The sequence below is a fragment of the Muntiacus reevesi genome, chromosome 2 (genome assembly GCF_963930625.1).
Source record: "Muntiacus reevesi chromosome 2, mMunRee1.1, whole genome shotgun sequence".
In the NCBI taxonomy this organism is placed as follows: domain Eukaryota; kingdom Metazoa; phylum Chordata; class Mammalia; order Artiodactyla; family Cervidae; genus Muntiacus; species Muntiacus reevesi.
Genome location: NC_089250.1, coordinates 229,197,136 through 229,212,561, shown reverse-complemented (window position 1 = coordinate 229,212,561; position 15,426 = coordinate 229,197,136). Strand labels below are relative to the sequence as shown.

At 34.8% G+C, this 15,426-nt stretch overlaps 1 protein-coding gene across 5 annotated transcripts in view; it reads right to left on the bottom strand.

The window, feature by feature from the left end:
• The window catches only part of PHKB (phosphorylase kinase regulatory subunit beta), a 220,438-nt gene that overhangs the window by 174,943 nt on the left and 30,069 nt on the right, over positions 1-15,426 (bottom strand). For all 5 annotated transcript variants that reach the window (XM_065925271.1, XM_065925268.1, XM_065925267.1 and 2 more), the window contains 3 exons: positions 10,975-11,061; positions 6,219-6,357; positions 1,323-1,422 (listed from right to left, as the gene is read on the bottom strand). In XM_065925271.1, the coding sequence (XP_065781343.1) occupies positions 1,323-1,422; positions 6,219-6,357; positions 10,975-11,061 (326 nt within the window). The remainder of the gene's footprint in view (positions 1-1,322; positions 1,423-6,218; positions 6,358-10,974; positions 11,062-15,426) is intronic.

Below are 15,426 nucleotides of genomic sequence, written 5' to 3'. Positions count from 1 at the left end.
GTTACATTCAAGTTGTATTCAAAAGAATACCAAACTATGAATACTTGTTAGTAAAGCTGAATAATCTTTAGAAAAGGAGATTAAAAAGATTAAACAAGTCACAAAGAAAAGAATTTATAGTACATCATTTTCTTCCTTTTGATAAACAATTATAGCTTAAGTATGTTAACCTGGTCAGCAAGCAATTCATGGCTCACACAATGCTTCCTTGAGAGAAAAGATGAATTCATACACATCAAGCGTTCATGAAATGATAAATGTGAAACAAATCGTAAACTTCTCACTTAGGAAAAAAAAACTTTAATCACAATTACTTCAATATGTTATACAAATTTAATTCAAATATTAAATGTCAATATGACCTATTACTTTGTTTCAAGCATTGAAAAACCCTTATAATAATGATTTGCAAAGTCAAATCACAATAGACAAATTACAGGTTTTTCATATATCTCTATTATCAACTTGTGAATAAATTTACTTTCTGCAAACTAATGTTTTTTGTTGCCATATTTTGGTGACAGAATATATAGGATTTTTTTTTTTTTTGCATTTTTGACTTCAGGTCAGGTCTTAAAAAATGTGCTATCACAAAAACTTAATATAATATCCATATGGTAGAGATACACAAAGTATTAAGTGATCAAAATTGCCTGCGTTAATTACTGAAGTGCATCTTTACTAATAAATCATCAGACCTGGGAGTGATCATTGAGGAAGCATGATGTAAATTTATTAACATATACTACAATATATTAGGATCTTGAAACACAGAGATGTAGGTTAAGTAGGGAGAATATCACATGTATAGAGTTTTTTAGTTTAAAAAGTTTTATTATGTACATTGTTTAATTTCCAAAATAATCCTGTAAAGTCTGCTGTTTTCTAAGCCTTTAATTCCTGCCCTCTTTATATATAAATGAATGAATGATTATATTTCTAAACTAAAGTTCAGTTAGAATAATGACATGTACAAAATGAATTTTGAAAAGGATTTTCTTATTTAATACAATATTGGTTAGAATTATGCATATCATGAGGTTCTTGAGAAACTATTTATCTGAGCAAACACCAGATGCAAAATACAAATTCAAGCCCAAATTAACAGTTCCCAATCAATCTTGCTTAAGGTATTTCTTCAATTTCAGTATTTCAAAACCCTGGGCTAGCAAGGCAGAGCTGTTTTAATCTATCCAGACTGCCCCAGGACGTGGCTTCACCTTTTGAAAGTACATCCTTCTTCAGAAGATGCTATTGCTATATTGGTTAAATTAATCCCTCAGAACGATGTGAGAATTTCAGTCCATACTACAGTGTTTTACCTTATCGGCCTGACGCATGTAGCAGTAGAGAATTCCTCTCATACATTTTATAGCCGAGTGCTCCAGCTCATGGGTCCTTCCCTTGTCATCATCAATGCGCCTGGGTGAGAGAGATAACTCATGAAACAAATTGGAAATGCATTTGAAAAGGAAGCAGAGCTTTTGATAATTAAGTATTTAACTATCTGGCTAATCCTATGTTCTGGTGACAACTACTAATTCTGTAACAGTGAAACTCCATTTTCCCAGCAGATGTAGAAATGCTTAAAAAAAAAATCTCATGATGAAATTGTGCAAATTTCCCCTTGTCTTAAGGAAGTAAGTCAATTGTGTTAAAAATAGTACGTAATATTTTCAACACTGACTTGGCTGAAACTTTAAAGGATATTTCTATATTAGAAAAATCTACCAATGGATTTTTTAAATTCACCATTTACAGAGCACAGGCAATTTTAAATACCAGTCCCTTTAGGTTATGCAATGATCACTTGGATCCAAAGAAGTGTAAATTAAGGTAGGTCCACGTCTTCTTTGCTCTGCTATGTGTTTAAAAATGCCAGAATGGGCACTTCAGTCAGCAATGCCTTCAAACAAAAACGCATCCAAGACGATACTGATGTATTTTGGCATGAAGTTTTATATTCTCAGGTCTTAGTTTAAAATCAATTGACTACAGTTTACAACTCCTGCTTTTAAAATGAAAAAAAAAAAAAAAAAAAAACAGCTGACACTTAAATATTAAATTAGGTTAAGATGTTTTTCGATCTTTAAGTTTCTTTTTTATTATTGATCAGGGGCCTTCAAAAAAGATGTTATCCACTCTTGAAAAATTAAAGTAGCTTATTCATTGTTTTACTAAATCATAATAAAAATATCAAGCTATCATCCTCACTTGACAAAAAAACACTATCTGTTCTCCATAAAAAGTAAACTACAATTACTGCTTCTTTCAATTACAGGTCTCATATACCAGCAGTAGAAAGAACAATGATCATTTTAATATAGTAAGGTGAATGTCAGTAAAAATGTCTATTTGTCATTAGAACATCATTCTTCTTTTCACATGCAGGCATTAAGGTATAACTAATATGATTCTGCTCTGTGATCTTTTTTCCCATGATGTCAGAATCAAGTGTTAACAGGCAAATTATGGAGTGGATAACATTGGACGTGGCACTGATAAATGAAGGAAACAGCACATTTGGAGTAAAATGAACTCAATGAAATGTTCTGCATACAATTCCCACTTCATAAAAAACAAAGAAATAATTCAGAAAGAAACAAAATCCAATTTTTCTAAAATTACCTTGACTGCAATTTCTCTGCCCCTAATTTCCACAAGCATTAGACTAAGTCTAAAATATCCCACAATAATTTAGCCACAATAAAGAATTCTTCTATTTTAATGACGCTTTTATCTCTCCTTTCCTTAGCAAATAATAGTGGTAACCAGAAGAGTATTTCTTTTCTGACTTAGAAAATGAAAGAACAGTTGCATTTGAGTAAAAAACATTTAGGCAACTAGTATACATATATTTCCTTTCCTAAGATCTAAAGTGAATCTTTTCATCCAAAATAATTCCTCTGTTTTCTAACAAGAACTAGCAAGTTTTACTGATATACATTCAAGTTTTAATATGATCTCAATAAAACATTTAATTAAAAAAAAAACAGATAAGTAACTTTAACTGATCACAAGCCATGTGGTGATATTGACTGAATATTTCTATAATATTAAAGTCTTAAGTTTATATTTATTTCAAAACTTTAAATTAAAACTTAAAATTATATAACTAGTGAAAAACTAAACACTTAAATCCTCTCACTGGTGCATTATTTCCCCACAGCGAAGTTTCAAGGAAAATATAATCAGAATAGTCTTTGGTCATGTGACTTGACTGTTTACAAGGACTAAGCTAGGGCCACCTGTTATATTTAATTCCTAAAATAGCAATAAACCTGACACTGAGAGGGAACAGGCCAACATCTTGCATGAAGTATTCCTCTCTCTCTTAGTACTGCAAAGTATCTTACCAATACTTCACCTTGAGTTTTTCTAACATATGCACATTTAAACAGTCTAAAGTGCTTTTTTAAATCAATACTCTTTAAAAAAGAAAAAAAAGCTACTCTTCTCAAACATAAAAAGTAAAGAAAACTAAATTCCATATTTAAACCCTAAATTAAAGTCATGCTTTTTTTTCTAGAAGTAAAAACTCTACATAATACTTTTTAGTATAGCATAAAGTACAGGTTCGGGGCTTCCCAGCTGGCTCAGTGGTTAAGAATCCACTTGCCAATGTAGAAGCCGCAGGAGACACAGCTTCAGTCCTTGGGTTGGGAAGTTCCCCTGGAGGAGCAAATGGCAACTCACTCCAGTATTCTTCCCAGGATACTCCTATGGACAAAGAAGCCTGGTGGGCTAGAGTCCTGGGGTCACAAGAGAGTCGGACATGACTGAGCAACTGAGCACACATGCAAAGTATAGGTTCAATTTTTCTTTTAAAAGATTTTGTACAATTCACTAGTTTTAGAAACAATTTTAACCTAAATCATATAAAGCAATATAATCATTTATAAAATAAAATAATTATAATAGTTATAACTATATAACTAAAAATAAATTTTAATTATATAATTATAATTATATTCATATAGAATTATAATGCAATATAGATACAATTATACATAAAGTAATATAAATAGATCTATTATAATTATAATTAGATATAATGCAATATAATTTTAAACAAAGGTATATTCAGGACTACAACTTGATATGTGTAAAAGACACCTTAAAAAGTAAAACATATTAGTAAGCATTTCTTTCTTCCTCTAAAATAAAACAAAATTACAAAGTAAAACTATAATATTGCATTTAAGAAAAACAAACTATGTCAAAGTGTATTTTACAAATAAGCTATTTCACTGTCTCTTGCTTTTATCCAATTATGTAATTAAATTAAATAAAACCATACTCCTAACGTAAATGAAATACAAATGTGCATAAAATAATTATTTTAAGTCCTCAGTACACATGTATATATACACACATTCAAATAGAACTGAGGTTTCAAGAGATTGTTTACATGACTGATTGAAAACTAAGGCAATTAGAAAAATCTAATTACTTCCATTTTAAAAAATTAATGACTTCATATTATGCATGCATTACCAATAAGAGATAGATCTAAATCCCTGAAAATATTGACAGCTTAATTTTTGATGAATTTTTCCTAATGTTATCTATATGATTTAATCAGCATTTATAAGTAGAATTGGAAACAGAATTCTACTAATTTTACAACATGGGGATTATCTAAATCATCACAGCTTAATACTGTGGAAGTAAAAACGGTTTCATCCTAATTCTGTGGTAAGTACCCTTGTGTTTCTCCAAACAGAAGACATTTTGTTTGCTAGTAAAACAAAAAGTTTTACTTTAACTATGTAAGATAAATTATCCAGGGAGTTAGTAAATAAATAGTGTCCCCAGCAAAGAACGGACTTTAAATTATCTATCAGATTTTTTAAGGCTTCTGGAAAAGAGCCTGTACTCTTATATTTTTTTCAGCAAGTTTCCCTGAACACTTTATCTAGAAAAATTTCAATATACAAAAGCTACACAACTGCTACAATGAATAAAACTCTACGCTTCACATGGATTCAAGAGCTGATAAAATTAGCTTGAATTCTTTATCTATAATTTATTCTCTGCACTAACACCATACATATTTCAGAAGTATCCCCTAAAAACAAGGTCATTTGCCTATATGTCCATAATATCATTATCACACCAACGAGCTAATAGCATAGACATAATGTCTAATATATACTGTATATCAAATATAATCCAATTATCCCAATATACTTTAGTTTTTTAAAATGCATGATTCAATCAAGACTCACACATTGTATTTGATTCTCATAATCTAGCCATCTTTATACCTATTTTCTAACCTATGATTACATTTTTAAGAGCCCAGGCAAATTGTCTTATAAGCAGCCACAATCTGGCTTTGTCTGACTTTATTTATGGTAGAGCCATCTACACATTTTGATAAGAAGTAGATATGGGTGATGAGTCACATCAGGAAGCATGTATCTAACATCAGTGAAACACATCAATGATTTAAGACAGCATAATCATATTCATGTTAAGGATACAATCTTCAAATCAGAGGCACATGCATTTACTACCTTCAGAAAATTAATATTCAGAAATCTAATTTTTTTAACAGTTAAAATTTATCACTATTGACTACAAGTTAAGACCCATATCTGATGCTATCCACAGATATTAATAATGAAATAGGTAAATAAATAATGAAATAAAGAAACAGATATTAGTAATGAAAAAAGAGAATTTCTGTATTGTGAAAAAGTTTATTTTTCTTTTACTTTATAAGAATTTTCTGACTTAGTGATATTCCAATGAAGTACAGTTAGAAAAACACTAAAAAAAAAAAAAAGTAAAACACTAAACTGGGGGAAGGAAGGAGAGGAGTTTGGTCCTGGCTCTATCATTAACTAGGTGTGTTATTTGAAACTATTTACTCTAGGCTCTAGTTTCATCATCAGTCACTGTCAATTTCCTCTATGGTCAAAACAAATCAATTCGATGAGAATGGGCAATTCATTCTATTAAAGACTAAAGCTGATTTACAAACCTAGAGATGAGAAATGTTAGTCACAAAGTCATAAAATGTAACAATTCATCTAATGTAAACCCTCAGGAAAACTGAAAGGTTTAGAGGCTGAAAAGGAGAGGTGAACAGCTGCAGGTCACACAGTGGCTCAGAAGCAGAGCCAAAAGACAGCTGTCCAGTTTGTCTTGGGCCTACAAAACCCTCTTGCCCAGACTTGGAGCTACAAGTAGAAGGCACAGCAGCCTACCTGTATGCAAGAGCCAAAGCCCAGGCACCAGCAGCACAGTACAGACTGTCGTGGATCTTGGCCTTCTGATCGTCACCGCATGTTTTAGTGGGAAAGAGACCTGTGGTGGGACTTTGATACAGCAGCAATGTTGACTTGACTGCAATTGAAGACAAGAAAATGAATGAATTGTACAGTCCTCTATTTCCCTTGAGCTGAAGGTCTTAAACTTCTTTGGTTTCCTTATCCTACAATTTTGTTCTTTCTAAACTTAGCTGCAGCATAAAACTTTTGAAGATGTACAAACAACTCTGGGTAAATAATTCCAGCCTAGGTAGGGATCCACCCAGCATGAAGGGGTACTTTCACTTTTGAGGAAAGAATTCAGCTAACTGGCACATAAAAAGTCTGTAGCACATCCCTGTTAATGTCAGTAAGTGTTATAAGGCAATATCAGATACAGGGGGGAAAAAAAGATTAGCCAAAAAACTAAGTATACCCTCAAAAATCAGTTGAATAGGGAAAAATAAAACAAATATATAACAAAGAGTTGCATACATTTGCTAAATTCAAAGATAACTCATTCTAAAGAGGCCAGAATCCTGGTTTTCACAGATGACTAATTTGTGCCTGGCCTTCAGAACAATGTATTCATTTTATATATTGTACAGGTCAGAGATATGTTTAACATTTCAAAATTGAATTGCATCCTAATATGACATGAAAATAGTAAACAAGTAATTATTTTATGAACATTCCACTTAAGCTAAAGAAGTCTGGAATCAAGGTTTTCTAGCCATCCCTCAATCTGCACAGGGATGTTTCTAGGACCCGCCATACATGCCAAGATTCTCAAATACTCAAGTCCCTTATCTAACATGGCTAGTACAGCAGGCCCTCCATATCTGCATGTTCTGCATCTGCAGATGCAGAAAGCAAACTGTATTACTCTTTATAAGAGTCCTAAAATAGAAAAACGATCACTCTAAAATGACATTTCCTAAAAGCTATTTTATTCCTGTCTAACTATAAATGAATGAGTAATATTTTTCCCTAAAATAAGTTACTCTAATCTAGACTGGCATATGTCAAATACTTTAGAACAGTTTTTCAAAGGTTTAAAGCACTCTGTTCCATCACAGAGATTAAAGAATTAAATCTTTTACTTTTTCTCAAACTAAACTGACATAATCATTATCATGTCTTTCAGAATACCCAGGTATTTATTATTTTTCCCAGAGTAAAAAACTAGTCCTCACACTGCAACAACTGACACTTCTTTTAAAAGGCAGTTTAATTTCTTTAGTTAGTTATGGCTACAGAGATAAGTGGGTAAGAATCTTGAACACAATAAGCCGAACTACCGCTTTTCTTTTAAGATTTTTTTTAATGTGGACCATTTTCAAAGTCTTTATTGATTTGTACAATATTGCATCTGTTTTATGTTTTAGGTTTTTGGCCACAAAGAATGTAGGCTCTTAGCTCCACATATAACAGCTGTCCACTAGTTATATGTGACAAATTAAATTCAGTTCAGTTCAGTCGCTAATTGATGTCCAACTCTTTGTGACGCCATGACCTAAAGCACACCAGGCTTCCCTGTCCTTCACTATCTCCCAAAGTTTGGTCAAATTAATGTCCATTGACTCAGTGATGCTATCTAACCATCTCCTTGCTCTCCAAGGGGCTCTCAAGAGTCTTCTCCAGCACCACATTTTGAAAGCATCAGTTCTTTGGTGCTCAGCCTTCTTTACAGTCCAACTCTGACTTTTGCACATGACTACTGGAAATATCACAGATTTGACTATACAGACCTTTGTGGGCAAAGTGATGTCTCTACTTTCCCCATCTATTTGCCATGAAGTGATGGGACCAGATGCCATGATCTTAATTTTTTGAATGTCAACTTTTAAGCCATCTTTTTCACTCTACTCTTTCATCTTCATCAACAGGCTGCTTAGTTCTTCTTTGCTTTCTGCCATTAGGGTGATGTCATCTGTAAATCTGAAGTTATTGATATTTCTTCCAGAATCTTGATACCTGCTTGAGCCTCATCCAGCCCAGCATTTTACATGATGTACTCTGCATAGAAATTAAATAAGCAGGGTGACAATATACAACCTTGTCTTACTCTTTTCCCAATTTGGAACCAGTCTGTTGTTCCATATCTGATTCCAACTGTTGCTTCTTGACCTGCATATAAGTTTCTCAGGAGGCAGGTAAGGTGGTCTGGTATTCTCCTCTCCACAAGAATTTTCCAGTTTGTTGTGATCCACACAGTCAAAGGCTTTTGTGTCAATGAAGCAGTAGATATTTTCCTGAAATTCCCTTGTTTCTTCTATGATCCAAAGGATGCTGGCAATTTGATCTCTGGTTCCTCTGCCTTTTCTAAATCCAGCTTGAACATCTGCAAATTTTGAGTTCATGTACTGTTGAAGCCTAGCGTGAATCATTTTGAGCTTTACCTTGCTAGCATGTGAAATTAGCACAATTTTGCAGTAGTTCGAACATTCTTTGGCACTACTCTTCTTTGGGATTGGGATGAAAATTGACCTTTTCCAATCTTGTGGCCACAGTAGAGTTTTCCAAATTTGCTGGTATATTGAGTGCAGCTATTTCACAGCATCATCTTTTAGGATTTGAATTAGCTCAGCTGGAATTCCATCACTTCCACTGGCTTTTTTCATAGTGATGCTTCCTAAGGCTCACTTGACTTTACACTCCAGGATGTCTGGCTCTAGCTGAGTGGCTCTCCGAATCAATAAGGGTTTTTTGTATAGTTCTTCTGTGTATTCCTACCACCTCTTCTTAACATCATCTGCTTCTGTTAGGTCCATACCATTTATGTCCTTTATTGTGCCCATCGTTGCATGAAATGTTTCCTTCATATCTCTAATTTTCTTGAAGAGATTTCTAGTCTTTCCCATTCTATTGCCTCTATTTCTTTGCACTATTCACTTAAGAAGGCTTTCTTATCTCTCCTTGCTATTCCTTGGAACTCTGCATTCAGATTGGTTTTCTCCTTTTCTCCTTTGCTTTTTGCTTCTCTTCTTATCTCATATATCTGTACGGCCTCCTCAGACAACCATTTTGCCTTTTTGCATTTCTTTCTCTTGGGGATGGTTTCGATCACCATCTCTTGTACAATGCTACAAACCTCCGTACATAGTTCTTCCAGCACTCTTATCACATTTAATCCCTTGAGTCTATTTGTATAAGCATAAGAGATTTGATTTCGATCATAACTGAATGGCCTAGTGGTTTTCCCTACTTTCTTTAAGTCTGAATTTTGTAATAAGGAATTCATGATCTGAGCCACAGTTAGCTCCTGGTCTTGTTTTTGCAGACTATGTGAACCTTTCTCCATCTTCGGCTACAAAGAGTACCATGATTTCAGTACTGACCATCTGGTTGACATCCATGTGTAGAGTTGTCTCTGGTGTTGTTGGAAGAGTGAGTTTGCTATGATCAATGTGTTTCTCTTGGCAAAATTCTGTTAGCCTTTGCCCTGCTTCATTTGTAATCCAAGGCCAAAGTTGCCTGTTATTCCCTGTACCTCTTGACTTCCTACTTTTGCATTCCAGTTCCCTGTGATGAAAAGGACATCTTTTTTAATGCTAGTTCTAGAAGGCCTTGAAGGTCTTCACAGAACCATTTGACTTCAGCTTTTTCAGCATTAGTGGTTGAGGCATAGACTTGGATTACTATGATACTGAATGGTTTGCTTTGAAACGAACAGAGGTCATTCTTTCATTTGTAAGATTGCATCCAAGTACTGCATTTTGGACTCTTCAGTTGACAATGATGGCAACTCCATTTCTTCTAAGGGATTCTTGCCCACACTAGTAGATATAACGGTCATCTAAATTAAATTTGCCCATTCCCATCCATTTTAGTTCACTGATTACTAAAATGTCAATGATCACTCTTGCTATCCTGTTTGACCACTTACAATTTACCTTGATTCATGGACCTAACATTCCAGGTTCCTATGCAATAGGAACAACAGCTCCATAATCAGGAATCAAAGCCACACCCTGCACATTGGAAGGCAAAGTCTCAACCACTGGACCACCAGGGAAGTCTCTGAAATAATGTTTCACATGACGCAGACAGAAACAAAAAAATTCTTCTCCTTAGTGAGAGAAACCAGATTTTGTATTTGACATACTAGGGCACATAAATGGCATAAGAATCAAACTAACAAAAAAAAGCTTTACCATTGATGAACAAAAAGAGCCCTATATATATGTGTCTCTAAGTTGCTTACTCGCCTTAAAAAGCAAAATTTGCCAGGTTGATCCTGACAAAAACAAAAGAGCAAACAAAACAAACAAACAGGGACCTTATATCAGTAACAGTATTGAGACTGCCTTTTGTATCTCAATGGATTAGAAATGGATATAAAAGATTCAGGACTTCACTGTAACTTTGTATAGGTAAATGAGCAAGGAATACTTCTACAAAATCTTTGTGTAAGAATCAGTCAAGAAACAGCCTCTAGTTCTCAAGTCTGTTAATGTTTAGGAAGGCTAAAAGGACACAGAAGACACTAGTGACAGTTTCAAAATTATTCAAGAGACAGATAAGACTTGCCAGATTCCATTTATAGTCTCTATATCAATATGCAATTGGAATATACAGCTGTCTAAGCACTGAAACTACCCCAACACTCAAATGAGAGATCATCATCCATATAATGTATGTAATTTAACTAAGGCAGAATAGATGTTAATCATAGCTACCTAAAGACTTGCTTTCCTCAGTTTTAGCTTACCGATTCTGTAATAGTGATCCAATTTATCCCACAGAGTTTCATCAGATCTCGGAAGATTAATGCTTTTCAGAGGTTCATAAACTGAGCCTGAAAGAAAAATGAAAAACCCATCAAGTCCAGTTATTTTCACCCAGGTAAACGAAGAAACTTCTAAACAAACGAAGAGGCATTATTTAACAATCTAATCTTCATTTTTATAGTGAACTATCATATTTCACTGTTGTCAAATTTTGGATGAAGAAAGAAGAAAGAAGAAAACACTTGTAGTTTTTCTAAATGCTAGAGGATATCCCCACCCTCACTCCCAGCTAAATCATGTGCATACTGGTCCTAACAGCTCAAATATAACTAATACTCCTATGGTAGTCCAGTAGCACAATAATTCCAGTTCCTTCTGAGAAATATATCTACTTACATGCCTTGAAATGCAAACCTTACTCCTTATACTCTTGCTTTATCAGGCAGTTTTCTGTCCCAGGATAATATTCCTGAACCCCAAAATCATCTACTTCATGAGTATTCAAATATTGTTCATACCGAAAGCCTGAAACCTCCACTTTCTCCTAGGTAGATAATATCTGCCTTATTATCTAGATTGTAAGCAGAAACCATTTCCACTTCTCAGCCATGTACAGCAAGGTGATAACAGAGCACACTGCTCGAAAGCTACAGAAAATCCCATTAATCATGATAACCTGTCATAAAATGGATACAGAAAATTGTTCACTTGACAAGTGCACTGTCTCAACTGATGACTGAAAGGCAGACATTTGATCCTTCAGCCACCAGAATAAGCACTGTCTCTCATTCTTGTAATAAGCACTCAGAAATTATCAACATCTCAAGGTCACAATTAATCCACCTTGGGATGCAGGTAATGCATGTCATATAGTCTGACAAAATACTAGAAGACTGAACCTATAATTTATTGGGGCAGGGGAGGGGGTCATGTTAGCAGGCATTAAGAATCAATTTTTGAAGAAAATTAAAGCATTTATGTTTGCAAAATTGTTATGTCCAGTATGGTAGTTTAAAGCCAAGTTATGTTTAAGGGAGGTTTAAGTGATGTTTAGGGCAGGTAAGGGCCTCTCTGGTGGTTCAGATTGTAAAGAATCTGCCCACATTGCGGGAGACTCAGGTTCGATCCCTGGGTCAGGAAGATCCTCTGGGGATACCCTCTCCAGTATTCTTGCCTGGAGAATTCCATGCAGAGAGAAGCCTGGTGGGCTACAGACTATGGGGTTGCAAAGAGCTGGACACAACTCAGTGACTAATACTTACTTGTTCAAAGTAAAGAACTACACATTCAGGCAATAGCCCCATTACCTTTCATTAAAAATAGAGATGTGGATGAAAAAAGGGAATATGAAATGACTTGCGTGAAGATATTTTTCTAAAATAGTCTTCATAATGACATCAACCAGAATGGTCCCATAGTGAAATATGGAAAGGACTACTAACATAGACAGGAAAGCATCAGGGCTGCAAAGGAGGCAAGGGTCCAGACATGCTCTCTGCCTCCCCACATTCAATTAGCTCTAGGTAGGTTTAAGTATACTGGCAGTAATAGGCAGCCTCGCAGCTAGGGAGGAATACTGGCCTGGTAGGTGATAACCTCTGGGGGTGGGGGAGGTCTATGTATTATCCATGAAATTCATCCACAGTTAATACAATAAAATCAGCTACAAATCATCACATTTTAAATTCTGCATATGGATATACAAAGTCTAAAGGGGACACATTTGCTAGACCAGAATGAATGTGTGCCCTGTTGGCTCAGATTCAAAAGGAACCACCTGCAATGCAGGAGACCCAGGTTCAGTCCCTGTGTTGGGAAGATCCCTTGGAGAAGGCAATGGCTACTCACTTCAGTATTCTTGCCTGGAGAATTACATGGACTTGGTATAGGGAGACTGGCAGGCTACAGTCCGTGGGATTGCAAAGAATTGGACATGACTGAGCAACTAACACTAATGACAATGGAATGATTTGTTTTTACCTAGATTTATTTTTATTTATTTTGTGGTGAAATGATTTGCTTTTATTTAGAGCACTATTATACAGCTAATGTTGCACTTTATATAACAAAAATAATCACCAGAAGATGCATATATATTTTCATTACAACCAGGTAAATAATACATGTGCATATGGATAAGGATTGAAACAGAATACACAAAACTGAAATCTGCATTATAATAGTAGATGAATTTATTTTAAAAGATTATTTTAATGACATTGTATTCATGGTTTTTAGAGTGAAAAACAACATTTCCCTTAAAAACCCCTTACCTCCACCAAAAGACTAAAATAATTCTATCATCTAATGTTTCTCAGTAAAATCATCCATGGAGATTCTTAAAAGCAACATTAAGTATACAACATTGTATACCAGACCATCTGACCAATCTCTTGAGAAACCTGTATGAAGGTCAGGAAGCAACAGTTAGCACTGGACATGGAACAACAGACTGGTTCCAAATAGGAAAAGGAGTAAGTCAAGGCTGTATATTGTCACCCTGCTTATTTAACTTATATGCAGAGTACATCATGAGAAATGCTGGGCTGGAAGAAGCACAAGCTGGAATCAAGATTGCTGGGAGAAATATCAGTAACCTCAGATATGCAGACGACACCACCCTTATGGCAGAAAGTGAAGAGGAACTAAAAAGCCTCTTGATAAAAGTGAAGGAGGAGAGTGAAAAAGTTGGCTTAAAGTTCAACATTCAGAAAACTAAGATCATGGCATCTGGTCCCATCACTTCATGGCAAATAGATGGGGAAACAGTGTCAGACTTTATTTTTTTGGTCTCCAAAATCACTGCAGATGGTGACTGCAGCCATGAAATTAAAAGACGCTTACTCCTTGGAAGGAAAGTTATGACCAACCTAGATAGCATATTTAAAAGCAGAGACATTACTTTGCCAACAAAGATCGGTCTAGTCAAGGCTATTTTTCCAGTAGTCATGTATGGATGTGATAGTTGGACGGTGAAGAAAGCTGAGCACCAAAGAATTGATGCTTTTGAACTGTGGTGTTGGAGAAGACTCTTGAGAGTCCCTTGGACTGCTAGAAGATCCAACCAGTCCCTCCTAAAGGAGATTAGTCCTGGGTGTTCATTGGAAGGATTGATGTTGAAGCTGAAACTCCAATACTCTGGCCACCTCATGAGAAGAGCTGACTCATTGGAAAAGACCCTAATGCTGGGAAGGATTGGGGGCAGGAGGAGAAGCGGACAACAGAGGATGAGATGACTGGATGGCATCACCGACTTGATGGACATGGGTTTGGGTAAGCTCCAGGAGTTGGTGTTGGACAGGGAGGCCTAGCATGCTGCGATTCACGGGGTCCCAAAGAGTCGGACACGACTGAGCGACTGAACTGAACTGAATGTATATACAAGTATACATTAAGTATTAAGTATGGGAAACCAAGCTTTCTAAGAAAATAAATACCCATTCTGTAAGACTAAAAGAGATCTTCAAAGCAAAGCAGAAAAGTGTAAAAATAAAAATCACCTAATTCCCTGAGAATCTATATATTCTTCTACAGTTCCTTTCTATATCTTCAAAGAAAGTTCATAGTGAATTAAAAATAGCTAAGCTAGATAAATGTCAGCACTTTAGTGATCACCACTGTAATGTTTCTGAAGTAACTACATAAAATTAAATAAGAATGCTCCACAAAATTTATTGTGTCCAGTACCACAAATCTGAAGTCAAAGGAAAAGTCATCAATGGAAACATTTTAAACAAGAATTAGACATCTGGAAAGCACCAATACCAAGAAAAATATGAAGAAGAAAACAATCAACAATGGAGCAACAATTCCCAAAGCCAATGAAAAAAGATGCAAAATAACAGGAAAAATTCTAATAAATGCTTAGAGTTCAAAATGAAGTGAATTTTTTAAATATAAGTATTTCTCTACCATATTTGTCTTATTTTAATTTTGCCTAAATCCAACACCACAGAGGAAGACAAAACTTACCAGTTATCAAGTATGTAAAATGGGTTTAAACATGTCAACCTGATTTTTAACCTGTCAGTTACCTTTGTATTAGAAAAACACAATCTATGTCTTCATTTCATAAGACATTACATCAAAGAGACAAAAGATAACAAAGAAGATGAAGCAGAAATTGTTATTTGAAGAGACATATTACAGCTTTATGATGAAGGAAGAAAGGACTATATACTAACAAGATTAAAGAATGTGTTGCCTAAGACATTTCTGTGAGAAATGTATAGTATTATAGAAAGAGTATAAAGTTTACAAAGGTATAAGGTTTTTGAATTTTGCACTATAAACTCAGAAGGTTTCTGAGTGTTACTGAGAAGTTCTCAAAATCACAAAATAAAACCGGTAGTTCAAAGACAAACTCTTAAAAGCATAAAAAAGCACATAAAAGACCAAGAGGAAATTCAAGGTGGAAAACTGACCAGCAAACC